This window comes from Micromesistius poutassou, assembly GCF_964030765.1.
Source record: "Micromesistius poutassou genome assembly, chromosome: 1".
Taxonomy (NCBI): domain Eukaryota; kingdom Metazoa; phylum Chordata; class Actinopteri; order Gadiformes; family Gadidae; genus Micromesistius; species Micromesistius poutassou.
The window spans coordinates 7,970,399-7,990,966 of record NC_140271.1 but is presented as its reverse complement, the minus strand read 5'-3'; the positions used below and the strand labels follow the sequence as shown (position 1 = coordinate 7,990,966).

At 43.1% G+C, this 20,568-nt stretch overlaps 3 protein-coding genes across 5 annotated transcripts; 1 reads left to right on the top strand and 2 right to left on the bottom strand.

The window, feature by feature from the left end:
• Positions 1-2,553: 2,553 nt before the first annotated feature.
• LOC311383814 (kelch-like protein 24) lies at positions 2,554-11,565 on the bottom strand. 3 transcript variants are annotated; one of them, XM_084488613.1, is made up of 12 exons: positions 11,515-11,565; positions 10,794-11,076; positions 10,301-10,435; positions 9,748-9,939; positions 9,303-9,446; positions 6,882-7,068; positions 6,192-6,338; positions 5,512-5,640; positions 4,899-5,075; positions 4,308-4,454; positions 3,802-3,967; positions 2,554-3,517 (listed from the first exon to the last, which is right to left on the bottom strand). In XM_084488613.1, exons 2-12 carry the CDS (start codon positions 11,055-11,057, stop codon positions 3,334-3,336), a joined length of 1,872 nt encoding a protein of 623 aa, XP_084344739.1. In that variant the 5' UTR covers positions 11,058-11,076; positions 11,515-11,565; the 3' UTR covers positions 2,554-3,333. The 3 variants fall into 3 exon arrangements, with proteins under 3 accessions (XP_084344739.1, XP_084344740.1, XP_084344741.1); XM_084488614.1 differs by having other exon boundaries at positions 2,555-3,502; XM_084488615.1 differs by lacking the exon at positions 11,515-11,565 and adding an exon at positions 10,562-10,663 and having other exon boundaries at positions 2,555-3,517; positions 10,794-10,809.
• A 1,769-nt stretch (positions 11,566-13,334) lies between these two features.
• anks4b (ankyrin repeat and sterile alpha motif domain containing 4B) lies at positions 13,335-15,760 on the bottom strand (the record flags this gene model as incomplete). The annotated part of the gene is made up of 2 exons (XM_084488934.1): positions 13,335-14,433; positions 15,600-15,760. The coding sequence occupies 2 exons, from the start codon at positions 15,758-15,760 to the stop codon at positions 13,335-13,337; spliced, it is 1,260 nt and encodes a 419-aa protein (XP_084345060.1).
• Positions 15,761-16,450: 690 nt separating this feature from the next.
• slc25a17l (solute carrier family 25 member 17-like) lies at positions 16,451-20,022 on the top strand. Its single transcript, XM_084488719.1, has 9 exons — positions 16,451-16,599; positions 16,763-16,823; positions 17,016-17,082; positions 17,509-17,663; positions 18,372-18,488; positions 18,753-18,898; positions 19,104-19,199; positions 19,299-19,381; positions 19,868-20,022. The coding sequence occupies exons 1-9, from the start codon at positions 16,528-16,530 to the stop codon at positions 20,013-20,015; spliced, it is 945 nt and encodes a 314-aa protein (XP_084344845.1). The 5' UTR covers positions 16,451-16,527; the 3' UTR covers positions 20,016-20,022.
• The last annotated feature ends 546 nt before the right edge of the window (positions 20,023-20,568 follow it).

The following is a 20,568-nucleotide window of genomic DNA, read 5'->3' as shown; positions in this document are numbered from 1 at the left end:
CATATTCATTCAGAGACAAGAAATATTAACTTGGTGATTTGAGCGCTAGGATTATAAAACAGCTCCTATTTAACCATCAGGTGTGTGATGTGGATTAGCTGTTAGTCAGCCTACCCAGTGGACTGTACCAACTGGTTGAATGATCAATCCATCCTATATTTGGAAAGACACTCCCACGTGTGATTTCACGCGGTAGATTTCAAATTTGCTTCTAATGGCTAATCAGAATCACACTTGGTGGGAGAAAAAGAGACCCTTTTAAGGTGAAACTGCCCCACCCCCAACACAGTAGCCATCTTGGCAAATGCATTGTTTAAGAACGTCCCTTGATAATCTCTTATGTCAAACATCATACATTGTAAGCATTTATAGTCTTGCTGTAAGTGATTTCAAAGCAGGCATCGATGCAATGCATAATGCAAAGGGTAGTTGTGTTATAAATACAAACAAATGGTCAGTTAAAAACCAACCAATAAATATGGTTATGTTTGTCGTTATGGGATATCAAAATATGGTTGATAACCTCCCCATTTATGAATTCAACCATTTGAAATAATATAAAACACTTCACATTACATGCTCTTATGAACAGTGTACCTGTTCTGTCATGTAACTTCAATGATAATACTACAATACCTTGAAATATAGGCCTACTAGGAGAAGCTGGAATACTTGTACTTGGTCGTTCTGTCATCTGTTTCCAATTTTCAATGTTATAGGAACACAAATACTGAAACACATACTGACACACAGACAAACCCACACCGGCACAAACACACACACACATACAGTAATATATCATTGATTTAATGGTAAACTTGAATAGTAAGCCTATAAGTAAATCAAGAATATTAATAAATGAATGTTGCCCTGAGACGTGAAGACTATGGAATATGAAGGTGAGACTTGGATCTATGGATATCAAACTATGGAGCATGGGATAATCCGGCTTCTTCTGGCCGCCAGAATGTTAAAAATTGCATGATATGTGTGGGTGCTTAACGGCAGGAGAACATTTCCCCTTACACTACCACTCTCTATAGACCTCCACTGAGCCGATCGTAAACACAGTATTGATGACAGTGTGGTGTAGCCCTGCTGCTCGTACAATTTCCGCCAATCAATCGATCAGTCGGTCAGATTGTTGGTTGGTCATTCAGTCTGCTTTCCCTCCTTCATAATTCAGTTTAATTCCCAACACACACACACAATTACAGGCAGTGTTTCACTGAATGCCCTTTAACCGAATGGCATACGCTGTTAGCTCTCCCAAGTGTTTTTGTTAACAGGATTGGTAATAGTTGTTTATGGTCTTCATCAATTGTTTATGCAGCACATAAGCATGCACTCACCTATGCCCCAGAGAACCCAACACATCTCTTACTATACCCGTGTGTGTGTGTGTGTGTGTGTGTGAGAGATTCACGCAGTGGTTTTGTTAAGAGGTTGCCCAGTCAACAAAGCTTGGGTTTCTTGTTTCCTGCTGCTTCTCCCAACAGCGGGGCGTTGGAGGGGGGTGAGAAGGGGAGGCTGCAAACACAGCACTCTGTGCCAACCGCAGACCAGGAAGCATAGACTTGGGCTTCTTGCCTCTGGGCCCCTGCATGTAGTGTTGTCTTTGTGGTATTAATGTCTGTTTGGATATCCCAATTGTGTTGATGTAAGATAAGGGGTCTGGGCTCTCTGAGAATGATTTACTGTAAAAACACCTGTTTTGTTGTAATACTGGTCTGGTACTTGCCTTGCAGTGAAGTAGTTTCTGTCTGCATCTTCATATGTTGGAACCAAACCTGTCAGACTGACATGTCGAGACCCCTATGAGAAGGGTGCTTTAATCATTTTTGGGAAATGAGGGTGTCCTAACATCAGAAAGTATAGGACAGGTATTGCAATTTGAAATAGAGTATTCTTGCATGGGGTAAAAATTTCCCTCTCAAAGACATGCAAGGGAGTTACAAACTACCGTGACCAAGCCTCATAGCCAGAATCTTTGCTCGAGACAAAACTGGAAATGAGCTTGCAAGATTTAGGCTGGCTTCGCAAGGCTTATCGAGCCCACATTCATGAGTCGGTCCCTTGGTGCTATGAGCTGTGCATGTTGCCAGCATAATTCTTCCATGGATCGTTACCCATTGTCCACAAGGGACCAAGAATAACTTCTTGGTCCCTTCTTGGTAATAGTCTTCTGACTCGATCAGCCTGGTTGTAGTTGGTAATTAATAGACCTTTTGCTGCCCTGTGTTGTTCCTCACTGAAAACAAGTCCATGTACAATGATTGACTGATAATCCCAACCAGTGATGCTCAACTGTTTCGGTATGGTGTTGTGACCCAAATATCATCAGAACAAGGTGTAACATTTCTTATAGAAATACACTTAAAACGAGTCAGTTGTCACATTGTTTTACAGACCTGTGGATTGAAATCATGCCTCATCTTCAAGCATAACAAATGTATCAGTATGATGACCAACATGCATTTCTACCAGCCCCATACTGAACAAAAGATGAAGGTGAAGAAAAGATTTACTGTCTGTACTGCTGCAGCCCATCCAATGCAAACAGGACCTTTTCCTTCCCTGCTTTGTTCTGCTCAGCCCATTTTCAGCATTCAACCATAACATTTTTAAATTGAAAAACATTAAACATCTTTATTAAAATTACATAAATTCAAATACATTAAAAAAATATGACGCGCAACATTCAGAACATACAAATGTTAACCTTTTTTTCAGTTGAGCAATCTTCAAAAATTCACATTTCGCTAATTTGGCCCATAGAGCAACTTCTGCTATAGCAAAGACTTCACTTTTTTCACCCCAAAATGAAAGATTCTCTTGGCTGAATAAGCCCAAAAATAAACATTTCGATTTTCAAGTTGGATACAAATATACACTGTGTTGTCTGAATGTCAGATCTAAGGTGCATGGACATGCATAATACAATATCCAGACCCCGTTCACCCTGCACAGACAATAGCTGATCACCTACACTGGTTTTGGTGTGTCCTGTCACAACGGTAACCATGGTTTCATGTGGCGAGAGTTCTGTCTGTTGTCAAATGCGAGTCCCAGTTCTTGTTTTGCCACTGAAGGAGCAAAACTGGAAATTATAAATGAAAAATATATAACAAAAAAAAAGGAAAATACCTAGGCACACGCAGCCCGGTGGCACACAGATTCCTGGAAGCTTATCTTCAGTGTCCCACGGTTAGGGTTCTGGCAGCGCTGCACGCCTACGTCACACGTCCAACAGACGCATGAAACATAGCACTCATTCCTAAAATGGCAGCTTTGAGGAGTCTCTCTCTTCGCCCCTCCTCCTCAGCCTCAGCTTCAGCTTACAACCACTGTAGTCTCGTTCAGTCTCATGTTGTCTTTGCTTTGCAAGTCCTTCCGCAATGGCAGGGTGACGCAGCTAATCCAGCTGCGGCTGGACGGCATCTCGCCCACGATCTCCCACGCGTCAGTCTCGTCACAGTACCGCTCAATGGTGTCGTGGTACCTGATGGTGAGGCACCTGTTTTTATGATGCATGTTGAAGAAAAAGTGGAAGAAACACATCACCGCGTCTCTCATAGTTTTAGCATGGGGTTGGTAAAAAAAACAAAAAAAAAAACGCATTGGAATCAAGTCCATTCTTGCCACCCACCGCATCATTTGGATAATATACCGAAAAGATGTTACATTGTAAATGTAAATAAACAAGTCACATTTTTCTCATTTATATCACGATGGTCAGTTCTCTCTCGACCCGCCAAAGACCGCCTTTGCTGTGAATTTTGGGCACCAGCAGCACCTCACCTGTCCCAGCCCTCCTCTCCTCCCAACACGTAGATCTTGGCGTTCACCACGGCGACGCCGGGCCTGTAGCGACGCTCCTTCATGGGGGCGCACTTTGTCCACTGGTTGGTCTCGGGGTTGTAGCACTCGACCTTGTCCGTGTTTTCTGTGGACGCGTGCCAGCCGCCTGCCAAACACAAACAATCAAGACAACCAAAACAACATCATCGAGATTAATTATTAGATTAGAGTCTTTTCGCTGTGAAGTTCAGTCCCTGGCATCTCATCACAATAAATTAATAAAAATTACGGTATTGGACTAAAATTAGTTTGTGCAAGAATACTCCCGATATTAAACATAGAACATTCTTATTTTCTTATTATAGTATATTATTTTACATCAGACATTATAGTCTGAATGACCCCTTCAATACAATACATGTTGGTATCATGATATCTGGTTAAACCCCAGTTCAAGTTTGAAGTTTAAACGGCAACAACAGTGGAAACGTCCACCGGCCTCCTACCTATGACGTAGATCTTGCCCTTCAGAGTGCATGCAGCCGAACCGGAGCGAGCGATCTGCATGGGCGCCACCTCTGTCCACACAGCTGTTTTGGGGTTGTACACCTGGGTCAAGTCTGTTCCGTCACCATCTTCCAGAACAGCGCCACCTGGGCACAGGAGGATAAACCAGCAGTACACATTATAGATCTCCAGACGTCCCTTGCCTAGGTGTGGCAGATATGGATCACCCATTTAGCAAGAAAGCTGTCTATTTAAATGTTTACAATTACATCCTCAAATAAATAAAAAAGTATCACATTTCATAGAAAAACAATAAAGTCAAACATCGGTGAAGTGTGATTTTCCAAGGGTGCTTTCAGCTTTGGATAATAGGGTCTGCTAAATAACAAAATGCGACACTAAGTTCATTTCAATCCCAATTCAACCAATCCCTTAATGGGTTTGAAACCAGCAGATGCAGGCTGGGATTGTGAGACATCATCAACTACAGTACATGAGCCAAAACATGACCCGGTCCATTGCATACAAACCCCTGACCAGGTAATGTTCACGGCAAATGGCTACAATTGTGTGTACTAGCCCTGTCCTACCAGTGACATAAAGAAATCCATCCAGAGCCACCACAGCAGGACTTGTGACTGCCAACTTGACAGACTCCATGAACTGCCAGGTGTTGTTGTGGGGGTTGTAACACTCCATCGAGTCCAGACGCGAATGCCCCTCCCAGCCGCCCATCGCAAACAAGAAGCCGTCCAGCATCACCAGGCCTGGAGGCAAGAGAAGGGAAAGCCGTCAGACCATTGTAAAAATGTTGCCATTACACATTCACAACAGCAGGTGTCGCTGTTTATCTTTCAACACCACAGCCCTGTTTCGATTGTTATAATGTTAGTGGTGGGAGATAGTGCCAGTAGATGACTGTTAAATGGACTGCAATTGTCATGGCAATTGGATTTGAGGAGAAAAGTGAGTCTCTGTAGTTTAACAAAAAAAAAAAAGTTTAGTGTATTTATTCAACAATGAATAATTTGGATTTCAGCTGAGTTTGCTAGTAGCATTAGGACGTGTTATGATAAATTACATCTGTGTCATTCTGCTGTGAAGGGTGAACTATCCAAGGTTAAATATCCTTCACCACAGATGAGTACTTGTATGACTTGATGATGCTGATGTCTTGCACCTGGGTGGTGGCAGTGGCCTCACCTAGTTCAGAGCGAGCTACGTTCATGGGCGCCATCTCCACCCACCAATTGAAGCAAGGGTCGTACCGCCACAACTGCCGGCTGGCTGAGCCATCGGGGAACTCCCCGCCTGCGAGGTACAGCGTGGAGCCTGCACCGCCACACGAAACGCACAGGTACATGGGGTAAGACTGAGCATGGACGGGGAGGGAAACACTTGGCAACAAAATTAACACCTGCCACCAATGGTGGATAGATTTGATCATTTGGCATGCGATACAATTCAGGGTTAACCCAACTGCTTGTCCGGTAGTTTTGTCCGCTCTGGCAGGTAAAACAATTAAAGTTAATTTGGGAGCATCATGGTTTTATCTTTGGTTGTTTTTAAGTAGGCGGTCATGTTAGTTTGTCTATGCTAAATATAGTTCTGCCTCACCAAGGCCCAACATTTATGTCTCGAGCCAAAAATTATGCTAAAGGATGGATTTGTAGATGTATGCAATTGGACAACTAGGTTGTTTTAATTAGATTGTGGACGACAATGGATGTCCCTCGAACCGTTTGTTAAAGAAAATACACTACATTCTTTGTTTATTTAATTGAGGACAAGGTCGTTAAGAAACAAACAACATAGAATCACAGCCACCTCTTCTGTTATCCTTGTTTAAAAGACTATCGGATGAATAGTGTGCACGTTCTCACCTGACACGACAAGGCCGTGCTTGCTGATGGCAAATGGCAGGAAGGCCAGGTTCTTCCACTGGTTCAAGACGGGATCGTAGGTCTCCACGCTGCGCAGCACCACCTTGTCGTCCTCCCCACCCGCCGTCACGATCACCTCCACCATCCCTGTTGCCATGGGGACAGCACAGCGCCATGAGCAGTAGGCGAGCAGTGCTCCACCGGTGGGCTTGGTTCGTCATGCAGTGGATTTTATTCAAAGTATAAAAGGTTGGCTAGTCACATTCATTTCATTTGTATTTTTAGATGGTTAAATGATAAGGTACCATTTCATGGGATCTTCTTAAAAGATGGTGGGTGAGGTGTATACTTTAATTGTTTACAGTATAAAAGCATAAAATACTATACAAAGAAATACGCACTTGGAATTGAATTAAAATCTTGAGGAGTATTTGTATACAACACTCATAATGGGTCTGCTACCGTTATGTACCAGGGCACAGCGAGAAGACTTATCTTCCCCAGTCATCTACCTGTGCCCTGGGACATACAAGTAGCAGGCCCATAGTTAAGAGTTATGAGTGACACCCGTGTTTGTCCTACATATGCGTCTCTGTGGGTCATCGTAGGGGTCTCTTGGTAGAGCATAACCACCCATCTACCGACCCACCCACCCACCCACCCACCCACTCTCCCTCCCTCCCGGCATACCTGTGGAGCTGCGGGGCCGGGTCCGAGGGCAGTGCAGCTCCCCGCGGCGGTCCTGGAGCAGAAGGTAGTCCTTGGCCTCAGAGATGAGCCTCTGGCAGCCCTGGTCCTCCCTCACCACGTCCAGGGACTCAATGACGTCGTGCAGGTAGTAGGGGCTGATGAGGGGAAGGCGAATGTGCTCCAGCACCTTCACCACCAAGACAGAGGCAGGGATGGGTTAGGTCCCACACTAGGGGTGGGAATTGATAAGTTTTTATCAATATCGATGCCATTGTCGATTCTGCCTATCGATCCAATTCCTTATCAATTCTCTTACCGATTCCTGAGTAGTTCATTGAGTGGCAAAAAAGGAGTTCTACTGTCTTCTGCACCAAAAGCAACCATTACATTTTCTACATACTGAACAACACCATAACAGGATATAAAGTAGGAAAGAAACTCTAGGGGTAACTTGAGCCGATGTCGAGGGGCCAGCTGTCTGAGAGCTATCGGTGTCATCATCAGCATGAAACCGGAAGATATTTGTATGCAGATCGCTCTGCCTTATCTACTACTACTACTACTACTACTACTACTACTACTACTACTACTACTACTACTACTACTACTACTACTACTACTACTACTACTACTACTACTACTACTACTACTACTACTACTACTACTACTACTACTACTACTACTACTACTACTACTACTACTACGGGCTGTCACCTTTAAGAAAAATCGTTCGAACGGATATCAAGCAATGTATTTGAATATCTACGAGGCCCTCCCCCCCCCCCACAAAAAACAAACAAACACTAACAGAGATTCAATCACAAATGTAGGCTATAATGTGACAAGAGGAGACATAAACAGGACTAAGGCATATCCTCTTTGTTTGAAACAGTATATCAACTTAATCAATATAAAGTGCCACTATGCATATCACAAAATTAGGCTATGCAATGAAAAACTAAAACGGAACTGCACAGCGCAAACAATGACATGACAACTTAAACAGGAGACATAACTTGATCTGGATCAAGTGCGGCTCTCTTTTTATTCACGGTGTTACGTGCGGCGGAGAACACATGTTGGGAGCGCACAGACGTGCCTGGCACACACAGGGATTTGTGCGTCAATGTTGAGAGAAGCGGGTTTATTGCAGCCCGTCTCTCCACCAATGCAGCGTGTTGCTGTCAGCGGGGATGACTTGGGGTCGCAGTTTACCGCTCAGGCTGGCTGCTCTGTCCATTTTCGAATCAGGATATATTATTTGCTTGATTAGCGCGCTTGACTCGTACGCAGGCTTTTGAACACATGGCACTCGACGAGAAAACCAGAAAACGTCACGCAGGGATCGATAAGAATCGATAACGTTGGAGGCGTACAATTCCGATGGAATTGGTTAGTTGGAACCGGTTCTGAGTAGGAACCGGTTCTCGATTCCCACCCCCAGCACTAGTAGGCATCTTACCCCAACTCCACCCCCTATCATTAGGGGGAGGAGCATCACTCGTTGAACTTTGCATCACTCTCCCCGCCCTAACGATGTGCAATAGTTTCAATGACACACACACACACACACACACACACACACACACACACACACACACACACACACACACACACACACACACACACACACACACACACACACACACACACACACACACACACACACACACACACACACACACACACACACACTTTCGCCTACATTTGTATGTTAGAAATTGCCTTTTGTATTTCATATTTTACATAAATGTAAATCGGCTTTTTGCCCAAGTATGCTCACATGTACAAGGAATTTGGTCTCTGCATTTATCCCATCTGTGAATTAGTGAAACACAGCACACAGTGAACACACAGTGAGGTGAAGCACACACTAACCCAGAGCAGTGAGCCGCTACAGTGGCGCTCGGGGAGCAGTGAGGGGTTAGGTGCCTTGCTCAAGGGCACTTCAGCCGTGGATGTGGGCATGGGAGAGCAGTCCACCGCCGACATTTTTCCTACTGGGTCGGGGATCGAACGAGCAACCCTTCAGTTTCAAGGCCAAAGCCCTAACCAGTAGGCCACGGCTTGAGCACACACACTCTTTTTGTTCACTACTGTTAACGGTAGCCACTTTAGTACAGGTAAGAGTTAAAGGGTGTGAAAACGAGTGAGCCAGGATGGATCATGTGCTTGCAGACTTTACGATTACACACCAAGGCCATTGTCAAAGGTTTATGGCGCTGCTAATGACTGCTGCTGAAGGCCCATGGCATATGGCCCAGATTAGCCACGCTCACCAACAGATGAGTCAAAGACGATAATCATTTGTGTGCATAGATAACAATATTGACCTGGAAAGAGATCCCATCTCAAGAGTAGGCTAGGCAGCCATTTACCCCTCGTTTCAGGGAACAAATAAACACTATTTCAAATACTGACCTTTTCGAAGCTCTGTTTACGACTGCTACATTTGTTGAGCCACAACATGGCCGCCTCAAACACCATCTCCTCTTGAGGAACGTTGAGCTGATCGCTGGCTATGATCTGCGTCAGTTTGTCCAGACATAGAGACAGGAACTCTTCCTGTGTTAGGGCAGAAACACATCAAGGACTGCAACTTAATGTTAATCAACAGCCCCAGGTTGATGTTCTGCTCAGATGACAAATATAGTTTGAAAAGTTAAAAACAACATTTAATTTTGTCCAAAGGACTATTACATTGAAGAGGAATTGGGCGGGGGGAGGGGAGGGGGCAGCCACCTTGCTCAAGGATGTTGAAATGAGGAATAAGAAACACTCAACAACCTCTAGAAGATGTAACCGTCTCGGTGTTCACAGCGGGCACACCCCCACATGACAGCACACACATCCAGTACAAATGTACCTGCTGGTAGACAGGTTTGAAGTTTGCCAAGATGTATTCCATGCTTTGTTTCTCCAGCATTTTACAGGAGTGGGCCTCAGCAAAGCAGTGGATGCCCACACAGTTGGTCTCGTCCATCTGGCGCTCCATGAAACGACAGCAGGCCTCCCGGACAGGCATGATGTCCAGCAGGTTGGCGGCTGCTAGCAGTGCCTATAGCATATGATTTGTTTGATATGAAATGCTTTCTTGTTTGTTAGCGTCAAAGCTATTTCAGAGACAATGACAAAAGAGACAAAGTTTAAGTACAAGAACCTGATCGGGGGAAGATAATGGTTGAAATTGTTTGTTGTGTAACTATCAAAGTTTGATTACTGGATTTGATATGGTTTAAACCGTGACTCATCAGTCTATGCACTTTTGTCATGTAAATACAATTTTCCAAACAAATATCGATGACATAACTTTATGACCATGCAAGTGTGGTATGCAAATATATGAATATCTTAGTCTGCGCATGATTATTCAGCCTTAAAGAAGCCAAGGTGTGCATGTAAACCGTGGTAAACGCTACCTGAACGTTTGCTTTGGAGATGAAGACCTCTGATGTGTAGGCGTAGCTCACCAACATGCCAATCATCTGGGGCTCCAACCCATTGAGGGCTACCCTTTCCTGTCGGGACTCTATCAAATCGACAGAGAACATTGCCTAAAGACAAAAAGGTGAAACTTATGTTGTTTCAAATCAATTGTTGCCATAACAGTAGGTTGTCCAGAATAATTGAGACGGGTTGTCGCACTCTTGGCAGAGCTGTCAAAAAGCACACAAACTCACTTTAATTTATAGGCCAGTTTTAGTTAGCCTGGCACCGCCCGCCTACGTACTTGCGCTCAATTTTCATTTCCCTCCAGCACAAATGAAATGAAGTTCGAGAGTCTGGTAGGACCAGGCTAAGTTTTAGTATGGGTGGCGAGACTTTTGACGACATCAGTTGCATGTCGTTTTTTGGACGACTTGCCCATGGATGACAGGCAGAGACCTAACACAGTTTGGGAGTTGCGTTTACCTGAAAATAGGTGCTTATTGCCGCCAATACAATGCGATGGCATGGGAACTCTTGTCCACCACAACACAGCGTGACATCACAGAAGGCGTTATTAAGACGGATGCTGTTGAGGCCCTGCAGGACCTTGTCGGGATGTGTCGCTTCAACAAACATATAGTCTTCACTGCCCGCATTGGCTTGATGAATGTCGTTTTCCTCTTCAAATGTTACGTCTGCAACCGTTGACGACGCAGCGTTGGCATTGAATGGAACAATTGCTGCCATGTCTACTTTCTAGACGAACCTGTAATGTAGAGTAAGGAAGGTATATAAATTACGTAATAAGGACACGTAATTCGTGTCCTTATGAATTACAATGAGCAATCATTTGTTGCATGCATGCAACAAATGATTAACATTAAACATATTTAATGTTTAACATTAACATTAAACCTAACAAGATAAGTCTACCATACACCAGCATCTCATTTAGCAAACAAGATAAGGCAGAAACGATAAGACCAGGTTACACGTAGCCTGCATATAAACTACCAACTGTGGATTTGAAAAGAGATAGCCATGAAAACCATCGTTTATTCCTTAACGACATATCGTGGCTGTTAGTCGATCACAACACGTAATCCTTAAAAATCTTTCTTACGAATACCGCGTGATACAATTGCAGGGAACAATGCTAGGGAGAGTTTGAATAGCATTAAACACAACCAAAGACATGATCTACCTGTAATGCATAACCGTCTTCACACCACTGTCAAAATCAAAACACTCTACAAAGTCGCACAGCAGAGCCGTAGATGCGAGGGCACCTTAAATATACGTCTCTCACTTATAACTCCGCCCACCTGTACCCAATTTCGTACTCGGACAAACGTTTATGCAAACTTTCATATTACTTTTGAACGGTTGTTTTATTTGCTATGACATAGATAACATGAAATGATCACCATTTAATGTAAAATGTATTTAATAATTGTTTTTATTTTCATTTAGATCTAGATTTCAAACCGGTCTATCTTTATATTAGATTTGCTAGAACTTGCGCATTGCCGGAGGCGACTGTGTTTTCGTAGGCGGAATCCGGAAGAAGCCCCGCCTCAAGCGCTAGGATTGGACAGGCAAACTCGCACGCTGACTCCTACCCCTAACCCTAACCCTAACCCTAACCATAACCCTATCAGAGAAATGCGTTTGACTATCCCCTCATTAATGGTCATGATTCTTCCGGATTCCGCCTACGAAAAACACATTACTGGAGTCTTCCATAAGGCTTCCGGTTACTTTACCATTGCGTAATGCCCCCGCCCCTTTTGGGGTGTAAGGGGGCGGTACCTCGCGCCCTCCCTTCATTTCCTTAGCTAATTGGACTGCTAAATCCAAATTTCGACCTATTTTTTTTTAACGATTAAGAGCCCGGTCAGAATCGTTAAACATAATTTTTTAAGAAATAGGGGTTGAAATAGGAGTTTCCTTTCAGTCTGCCTCTTTGTCATAGGCTATCTTGGCCCGCCTTGCCAATAGCTGAGGCCACAGATCTCTTATTATCCTGTCCTTTGCTCTTTAGGGAAGTAAAGAATATGTTTGTTTGTTTTTCAGGCATGGTGCTGGCAGTTTTACAGCACTTGTGTTCACCAGAAAGTATGCTTGGTCTTCTGATGACAGGGATATGACGTGTGGACTATTTTATGCTATTAAATTGGCAAAGACCTTGGAATTTTAATTGCCACCAAGGGTGAAATACCTTGTCGTGCTGCCTTCATGTATTGCTATAGCTTGCAAGCTAGTCATGTGTTTTGAGCGTGTGTTTTGAAGCGAGGCCTGAAGGGATGGTGGGATTTTCTTGTTGGATACTTTCAAAATCTGTCTTACTCCAAATTTCCTACCCTACTTTTCATTGCCATTAAAGTAGTCATTAAAGTAGTCATTGCCTACTTTAAACCAGTGCGCACCAATTGTTAAATCCTCAAGAAGTCCCCTGAATGATAAATCAACACTCCTAGTTGTAAATGTTCTTTGCTATCAATTAATAACTTTATTCATTTGTAGCCATGACAAGATAGTAGATTTTGTAGTATTTCCTGTAGCTTTTCACTGGGTCCGTCTGTTATGCTTAACATTAATTCCAGGTATAATGATGTATGACATTCATGTCATGGTCTAACCTCTGGGGTTCCTGAGTTTTATTAAATAATAAATCAACATTCCTAGTTGTAAATCTTCTTTGTTATCATTAAAAAATTAAATGGTAGTCATAGCAATTCGTTTTTCTTGTATGTGGCTTTTTGCCGTCTGTTATGCTTAACATTAGTGCCAGGTATTGGCCATTGATATTATCGTTTCTCTACTGGGTTTCTGACCATGTCAACATCCTCACACATTTTACAAATCATCTGTTATATGTTTTATTAAATGAATAGTGTCAACAACCGTGACTGTTTTATTCAAATACCGATACATGTGTCATGCCAAAAAACGCAGCAGTTGATTCTTTTTTGTATATTTAAAACACCATTGCTAATCAACAGTTGAATAGTTCCGATCCTATCACAGGACGGTGACTCTCATTTTGCCGGGATTTGAAAGTGCACTTGTTCTGCGAGCAGCCGCCTCCAGAATCTTCTTCCTCGGGCCCAGCTGGATGCGAATGCCTTTGAGGTCATCGTCGGAGCAGAGCATGAGTGCCTCCAGGTCCAGCTTCTCCCGGTTAAATGCCATGGTGAATTCCTGCAGGGAGAGGGTCGACAAGAAGGTGTCCAAAGGGGACGTCTCCTCGTCAAGCTCGTCGTCCAGCCCCAGCTCATCCTGCTCCCAGGGAACGTCGGCGTCGAAGCCGCCGGCTCCTCCGTCGTCGTCTCCCGCCCCGAAGATCTCGTTTTGGACGAGGAAGCCCAGGTTCTCGTTACTCTCGTTGGGCATGTCATCGGCATCCAAACCCAACTTTTTCATGAAGGTCAGACCCCCGAGGCCAGGTCGGTTGAAGATGGAGAGTTTGTTTTGGGCGACGTCTCCATCATCCTCGCCCCTGTTGGAGTCCTCCGTTTCCTCCTCGTTCTCGTCCTGCTCGCTGAAGACGCCCAGAAACTCTGGCTTCTCCTGGGTCCCGAAGACGACATTCCCATCTCCTCCTCCTTTCGTTAAGGTGCCCCCCTTATCTTTTTTCCCAAATCTCTGCAGGGTTCCCATGACGCTTGCAGAGAGCGAACCAGAGGGCTTGGAATTTATGAGCTTGGAGAACTGCTCATTGGACAGGGAGCCCGTGGTGGACGTCTGCGCCCCGGCGCCTTGTTTGGATATGGACCCGCCGTTGCTCTGGTACATCTTGTCCATCTTGGTCTGGTGGCGTTTCTTGACCTTCTCGCAGAGCTTCACTCGTTTCTCTGCCTCTTTGGTGGCCTCCTTCTTCAGGCTCACCACTCGCTTGGGGTCCCTGGTGGTACGCTGGGAGGCGGAGGCGTCCAGGAAGCGCACGCAGTCCATGCGGTCACGCGACGCAGCCACATCCATGGCCGTGTGGAACTCGTTGTCCAGGGAGAAGAGGTTGGCATTGAAGTTGACCAGAAAGCTGAGGATGTGCATGTGGCCATTGTTGGCAGCGTGGTGCAACGGTGTGTTTCCCCAGATGTCACACCTGTCTGGATCTCCACTGCAAACGAAGAAGAAGAGGAAGATCAAGAAGAAGAAGAAGAAAAAGAGGAAGAAGAAGAAGACGAAGAATTATCAGTTTGGGTTTGATAGCTGTACTGTAGCACCAGGTATACCATCCCTGTGATGGTTGAATGGTTTATTTTATTCCCTTTCTCTTTCAACCTACTGTACTATGAATGAAGGCTAAGATGTCCATCAAAATATATTATATTATATATATTATATAAAAATATATATTATTTTTTCTGTTTATACATTTGCACTAACATTCAATTGAGCTGATGTAGTAGATGTAGTGAGTTTTGTACTATTTCACCTAATAATAAGCATAATAAACAAATAATAATAAACAAAATAACTCTGACACTGGGATTTCAACATGATAAAGGTTAATCAGTGAGCTATTAAGTATGAAAGTCCTGCTATACCTCTTGCAATAAAGCTCATTTAGTGGTATCATAGCAACAGTCACTCAACAAACAGAAGGTATTTATGACCACAGGCTGTAACTGACATGTGGTACACAGAATTATGCACCCTGGTCATCAACATTGTAATATATAAGATTTAATTGATTTATTAATTTGTGCCTCATAGCAGTAAGACTTTGAAGAACATATTTGTTATATTGAGAGAGACACGGAGGGGGGTTGGGGGAGGTTATGGATGAAGGGATCTTTTGTTTAACAGGCTTTGGATGATTTAACATTTGGCTCAGTGCATGAGAGAGTCCATACAGTGGAGGATTAGTTTACTTTTTTTCAAAGTAAACATCAGAGACTAACTTAGACTAAGTTAAGCATAGGACCAAACAAACAGGTTTATAGTACGGTGATGACAACAGCTCAATCACATACATGTTGACCAAATCCTCAACTTAACATGAATAACAAAGGTAAAATGTAGGATTTAAAAGATTTAAAGTTCAGTTTCAATTTCTAACTCTAAGGCCTAATTACAAAAAAAGCTCTGTCTGTGAAGGCTAAATATTAGGCCTATGTAAAATCAATAGGTGCACATATATTAAAATCAATAGGTCATATATGTTAAAATTGACATATATTAAGAGGAAGAGGAAAATGATGGTTCTGTGTGAAAACAGAACTATCATCATTCTGTTGTTCATATATATTTTTTATTTCTCAAAGGGGGGCTTTAACTCACCCCCGACTGCATATCAGCTGAAGGGCATCGCCGTGCCCGTGAAAGGCAGCCCATAGGGTGGGTGTCATGCCATCCTCGTCCGGTGTGTTCAAGTCCTTTTTTGTGGCCTCCTTCAGTAGATCCAAATACCCGTCAATCGCAGCTTTATGGTACCTAGACATTGTTAATCTCCCCTTCTAAATCTATTTATATAAATATATCTCACAACGGCCTTTAATAAAATAAAACAATATTTTAAAAGTTCTGGAAAGAGCCTGTCATTTTGGTTAATTGTTGTGACTTGAAGCACACAAGAGAATGGCAAGCTATGTAGGACTGGGCGTGAACGTAATTGCTGCACTCCCTGCCCGCTATAAAAAAAGAGGCAAAGTCCAGTCTCTGCGTGGCATCCAAGGAGCAAGGCACACGCCATGGCCCTTTGATTCCAAACGTCATTTTGTGCTTGAAAAGTTTTTTTATAAAATACCTTGTTGGTAAAAAAATAAAAAAATAAAAAATAAAAAATAAAATATATATAGGCCTATATATGTTTTTCACAAGTTTAATATCATTGAAAGATCAAGTTCACGTTCAGGGCATCGGAAAAAGATCGATATTGAACTATACTTTAAGTTCCGCAAAAAAAAGTAAAACAAAACCAAAATGTTTGGAGCGATGAGAACTACTGCTTACATTGAATGACACAACAGACTCCTCCTCAATAGATGGCGATGTCACCGCCTATCGCCAAGCACTCTCAGATATTGGAGGACTTACCACAGAAGGACTCGCATCAGTAAGGATACTTCAGATGATTCCGTTGTTTAGGTTTTGCTTAACTCAACGCAAAGAGGGACCGTATCATATATCTACCTAGTTTTCATAAATTGCTCTGTACCAAGCAATTTATATTTGATTGGCTATCCATCCTCGTCTAGCAAGTGCAGAAATGTCAAACACCGGTTCTTCTATAAGTATCTTGTCCTACGAGACGCTCGTTCATGCGGTAGCGGGGGCAGTGGTGAGAAAACACATTCACGTACACGAACCATTTCAACCATTGTACTTTAAGGCATTTGTTCAAATGTTTCGTCAACGGAATTGTCGCCCTGATGTCACCAAGATTGGTTGACTTAATATCTTGTCCGTCAGTTAAACATTACACTTCATTGTCCCCAATGTAGGGAAGCGTGACAGCAATGAGCGTCTTCTTTCCTCTGGACACAGCCAGGCTTCGACTACAGGGTGAGTTAGGGGTCTTTTAGGAGAGACCAAAAGATAGCAGCCCTGCTGAGCTCAAAACCTGTGCTCGCAGATTCTATTGTTTCTATTATATACTGAATTATTATCTATTATAAAACACCTTATTTAATGGTGCTCTACTATAGGATTGTTGTATATAAAGTTTCACTTTAAATGTACTAAATGTGTTCTCAGTTGATGAAAATCGAATGTCTAAATCCACCCCAGTCATCCTGGCTGAGATTGCAAAGGAGGAAGGCGTGTGAGTAGTGTTTCATAACACATAATCTCACAGCAAACATATTTTCCTTCGGGGTCAAGGCTTTAGTTTTTGTGCTGCAGTGTCATAGTCCAAATGCTTAGATTGTTTTGAAAAATCAACTGCAGTAGAAATTGCAGTAACACACACTACACTGCAATAAACACACAGCACACTTGACCAAAAACACAAGCATTCATTTGAATGCCCTTTTTATTATTTCTAATACACTACACACAGTATATTTAAAACACCATTTTACAATCTTAAAAAAGGTAAACATATGGTAAAACAAAAGTATGATACCGAAATCCTCTTTTGAACATAATTCCAGTTGTTTAGACACATTGGAAAAAGTCTATAAAGTAAAAGTTCAACATATGTCATGCTCAAGGGATGCGCCATGTATGTCCACTGCTTGTTTTCCAGACTGTCTCTATACAGAGGATGGTTCCCAGTCATCTCCAGTCTCTGCTGCTCCAACTTTGTCTACTTCTACACCTTCAATGCTCTGAAGAAGCTGGCCAGCGCAGGCCCGGGGAGGCCAAGGCCGGCTAGAGACCTGCTCATGGGCGTTGTGTCAGGTGAGAAGAATCTCCAATGTCTGCCGCCGAGCTGTAGGCATCTTTGAGCCAAACGCCCAATCCTCTTCCTGCTCCTTATGGACATGTATCTAAAAACAAATTTCACTGTTTGCGAGCAAGTTCATTTTCTTTACAAGGTGTCTACTAATTAGTACATTTTTAGATGCATCTTGGGGCCTTGATTCAGTCATATGGAGAGCATGTGGTGGTAGGAGTACAGCAGAAAGTGGGGAATCAAAAGGGGCTTGCAGTATCAGTGTTTCCCACAGACCAGGTAGCAATGTGTGGTGCCCCCCTGCAGGGTTGGCAACTTTTGGATTTTGGCCGGAGTGAGACTGTAGAATTTTATAATGCTTACATTATAACAGGGTGGGGGAGTTGGATTGCGGGCGGATGGGATTATCGTGTTGGATTGCGGGCGGACGGGATTGTTGTGTTGGATTGCGGGCGGACGGGATTGTTGGGGGGGGGGAAGAGCAATTTAGCGCTCGTCCGAAGCAACGAGAGATCTAACGGGTATTTTTCTTTTTTTGGCGTGACATTTGCTGTGAGAGCGTGAGATATTTATACTTAAAAATCGCGTTAAAATAAAAAAAGCGGAATCAATTTGTGGCACTCGTTGTTGAATCTGTGGCGCTGCGCCACACATTGGTCTATGTATGGGAAACACTGAGTATGATGGCTGACATCTGTATGTTCTTCATCCAGGGGCAGTTAATGTGATCCTGACCACACCAATGTGGGTGGTCAATACGCGGCTGAAGCTACAGGGGGCCAAATTCAGAAACGAGGCCCTCCGGCAGACACACTACACAGGCATCTTCGGTGGGTAGCTTGCTCACATTGTTTCATCTTAGCATTATGACTTTAATGTTATTTTCAATTATGTAGCGACTCAATGCCCCTGTCTATTACAGCTGTCAATGATCTCTATCATGTGTATATATTGTTAAAGAATATTTTTAAAAGTATATATATATTTTTTTTTCTCTGTGTTGTACTTTCTGCTATGACACGAGTTTCCCATCTGGGATGGATGAAGCATATCCACTCTATCTTATATTTGACCCCTCCTCCCTTGCCTCCCAGATGCCTTCTACCGAATCATATCAGAAGAGGGCGTGGCCACCCTGTGGAACAGCATGCTGCCTTCCCTCATCCTGGTCTTCAACCCAGCTGTGCAGTTCATGTTCTATGAGGCCATGAAGAGGAAGGCGGGCAAAGGAGGCCGGGCGGTGAGGAGAAAGAGAGACAATTTCCCCCTGGGATCCTTGTTTACTTTTCTTATTTATTTTTTAACGGTTTGAAGGTCAACAAGTCCCCAAGATATTTTTTGTTAGCTATTGTTCTGGTTGTAGGTTTATTTGATTTTAGTTGAAGGCTATAACAAGAAGATGCGTTCATTTATGTATTGAAAAAGTGTTTGTGTGTGTGTTACAGATAACATCGGCAGAAATCTTTGTGATTGGGGCCGTTGCCAAGGCTGTTGCTACCACGGGAACCTATCCTCTGCAGACAGTGCAGGCCATTCTCAGGGTAAAACTAAGACTGCATCTAAATTAAACAATATCTATATCACTAACTTTATAAAATCTGTAACCATAGAATCCTGAAATGGACCTGTTTGTTCACCAGTTTGGCCAGTACAAGGGCGATGGTAAGGGAGGAGCATTTGCAAGTTTGCGAAGTGTAGTGGCCCTGCTGATGGATAGAATCAAGTAAGTCAAGGTTTTTTGTTACTTAGCCCAGGGATCAGGGATCTTTGAACCGTCATCGTCATTGTTTTAAATATGTATCCTACTTTTGCTTTATTTATCAAATTGATAATTAAATAATAATAAACATTAGGTTTGAGATCAAAACTGCAAATGTATGGGACTTTAGCTATGGTTACAAGGTGCTGGCTTGCTCAAGCCTGATCATAACCATTAGCTCAGCTAGAGAATCAATAATTATTTTCTGAAATTTTAGTATGGCTTCAACTTTTTTTAATATGGCTCAGGTTTGTGAAGAAAGAAGGAGATGTAATCCCACGTGACCATAGTTTTTCAGACCCACGGATCCATAATTAACCTATGAGCTACACCTTTTTTCACCTCCTACTATTATTTTTCTATTGTGATAAAGGTCTATTAGTACCATAACCCACACATATTACATGATAGCTTTTTGAAGTTGCCTGAAATCTGTCATCTTGAACACAGGAAACATGGTTTCCTTGGCCTGTACAAAGGACTGGAGGCCAAGCTGTTGCAGACGGTACTGACGGCTGCCCTCATGTTTGTGGTGTACGAGAAGATCACCACAGCCACATTTAAAGTGATGCGCATCAACAAGGCCATGAAGCACTGATGACGATTACCCCTCTGTCCAGTTGAATTGCTTACCTGAGATGTGCTGACCTCAACCAGAGAATGAATCCCTGGCTCGCCAATGAATGACGGGGGGTTGTGGTACCCTAGCACTGACAAAGCACTATTAGCCATGCTTTTTTACTAATGGAATCAGTCGTGGTGATGAGTTTGGGATTGGAGAGCTGATAAAGTCTAAGATTGTCATCCTTTATCCATAGCCAATGAGAAATGAGCTCTGGGGGTTGGCTTTTAATCAAATAATCCCTTTTGTCTTGTTGGGCATAGTAGTCCTAATGGTCCTTTATTTTTTTTTACTGATGTAAATTGAAAGGAATGCACTCCATGTGGTTTCTTAATACTAAGAAACATCAAACAGGAGTATTTCTCCTAGTTCAACTAAAAATGACTTAAACTTAATTTATTATTTCTGTGTGTTGTCTTAACTATTTTGAAACAATTGGAGTCATAGGTAGCACAAAGTTAATGATTCCTCACCTTGAAGGTATTGCCGGTAGTTTGCTGCTTCATGAGTTGTCACTCCAACGTTAACT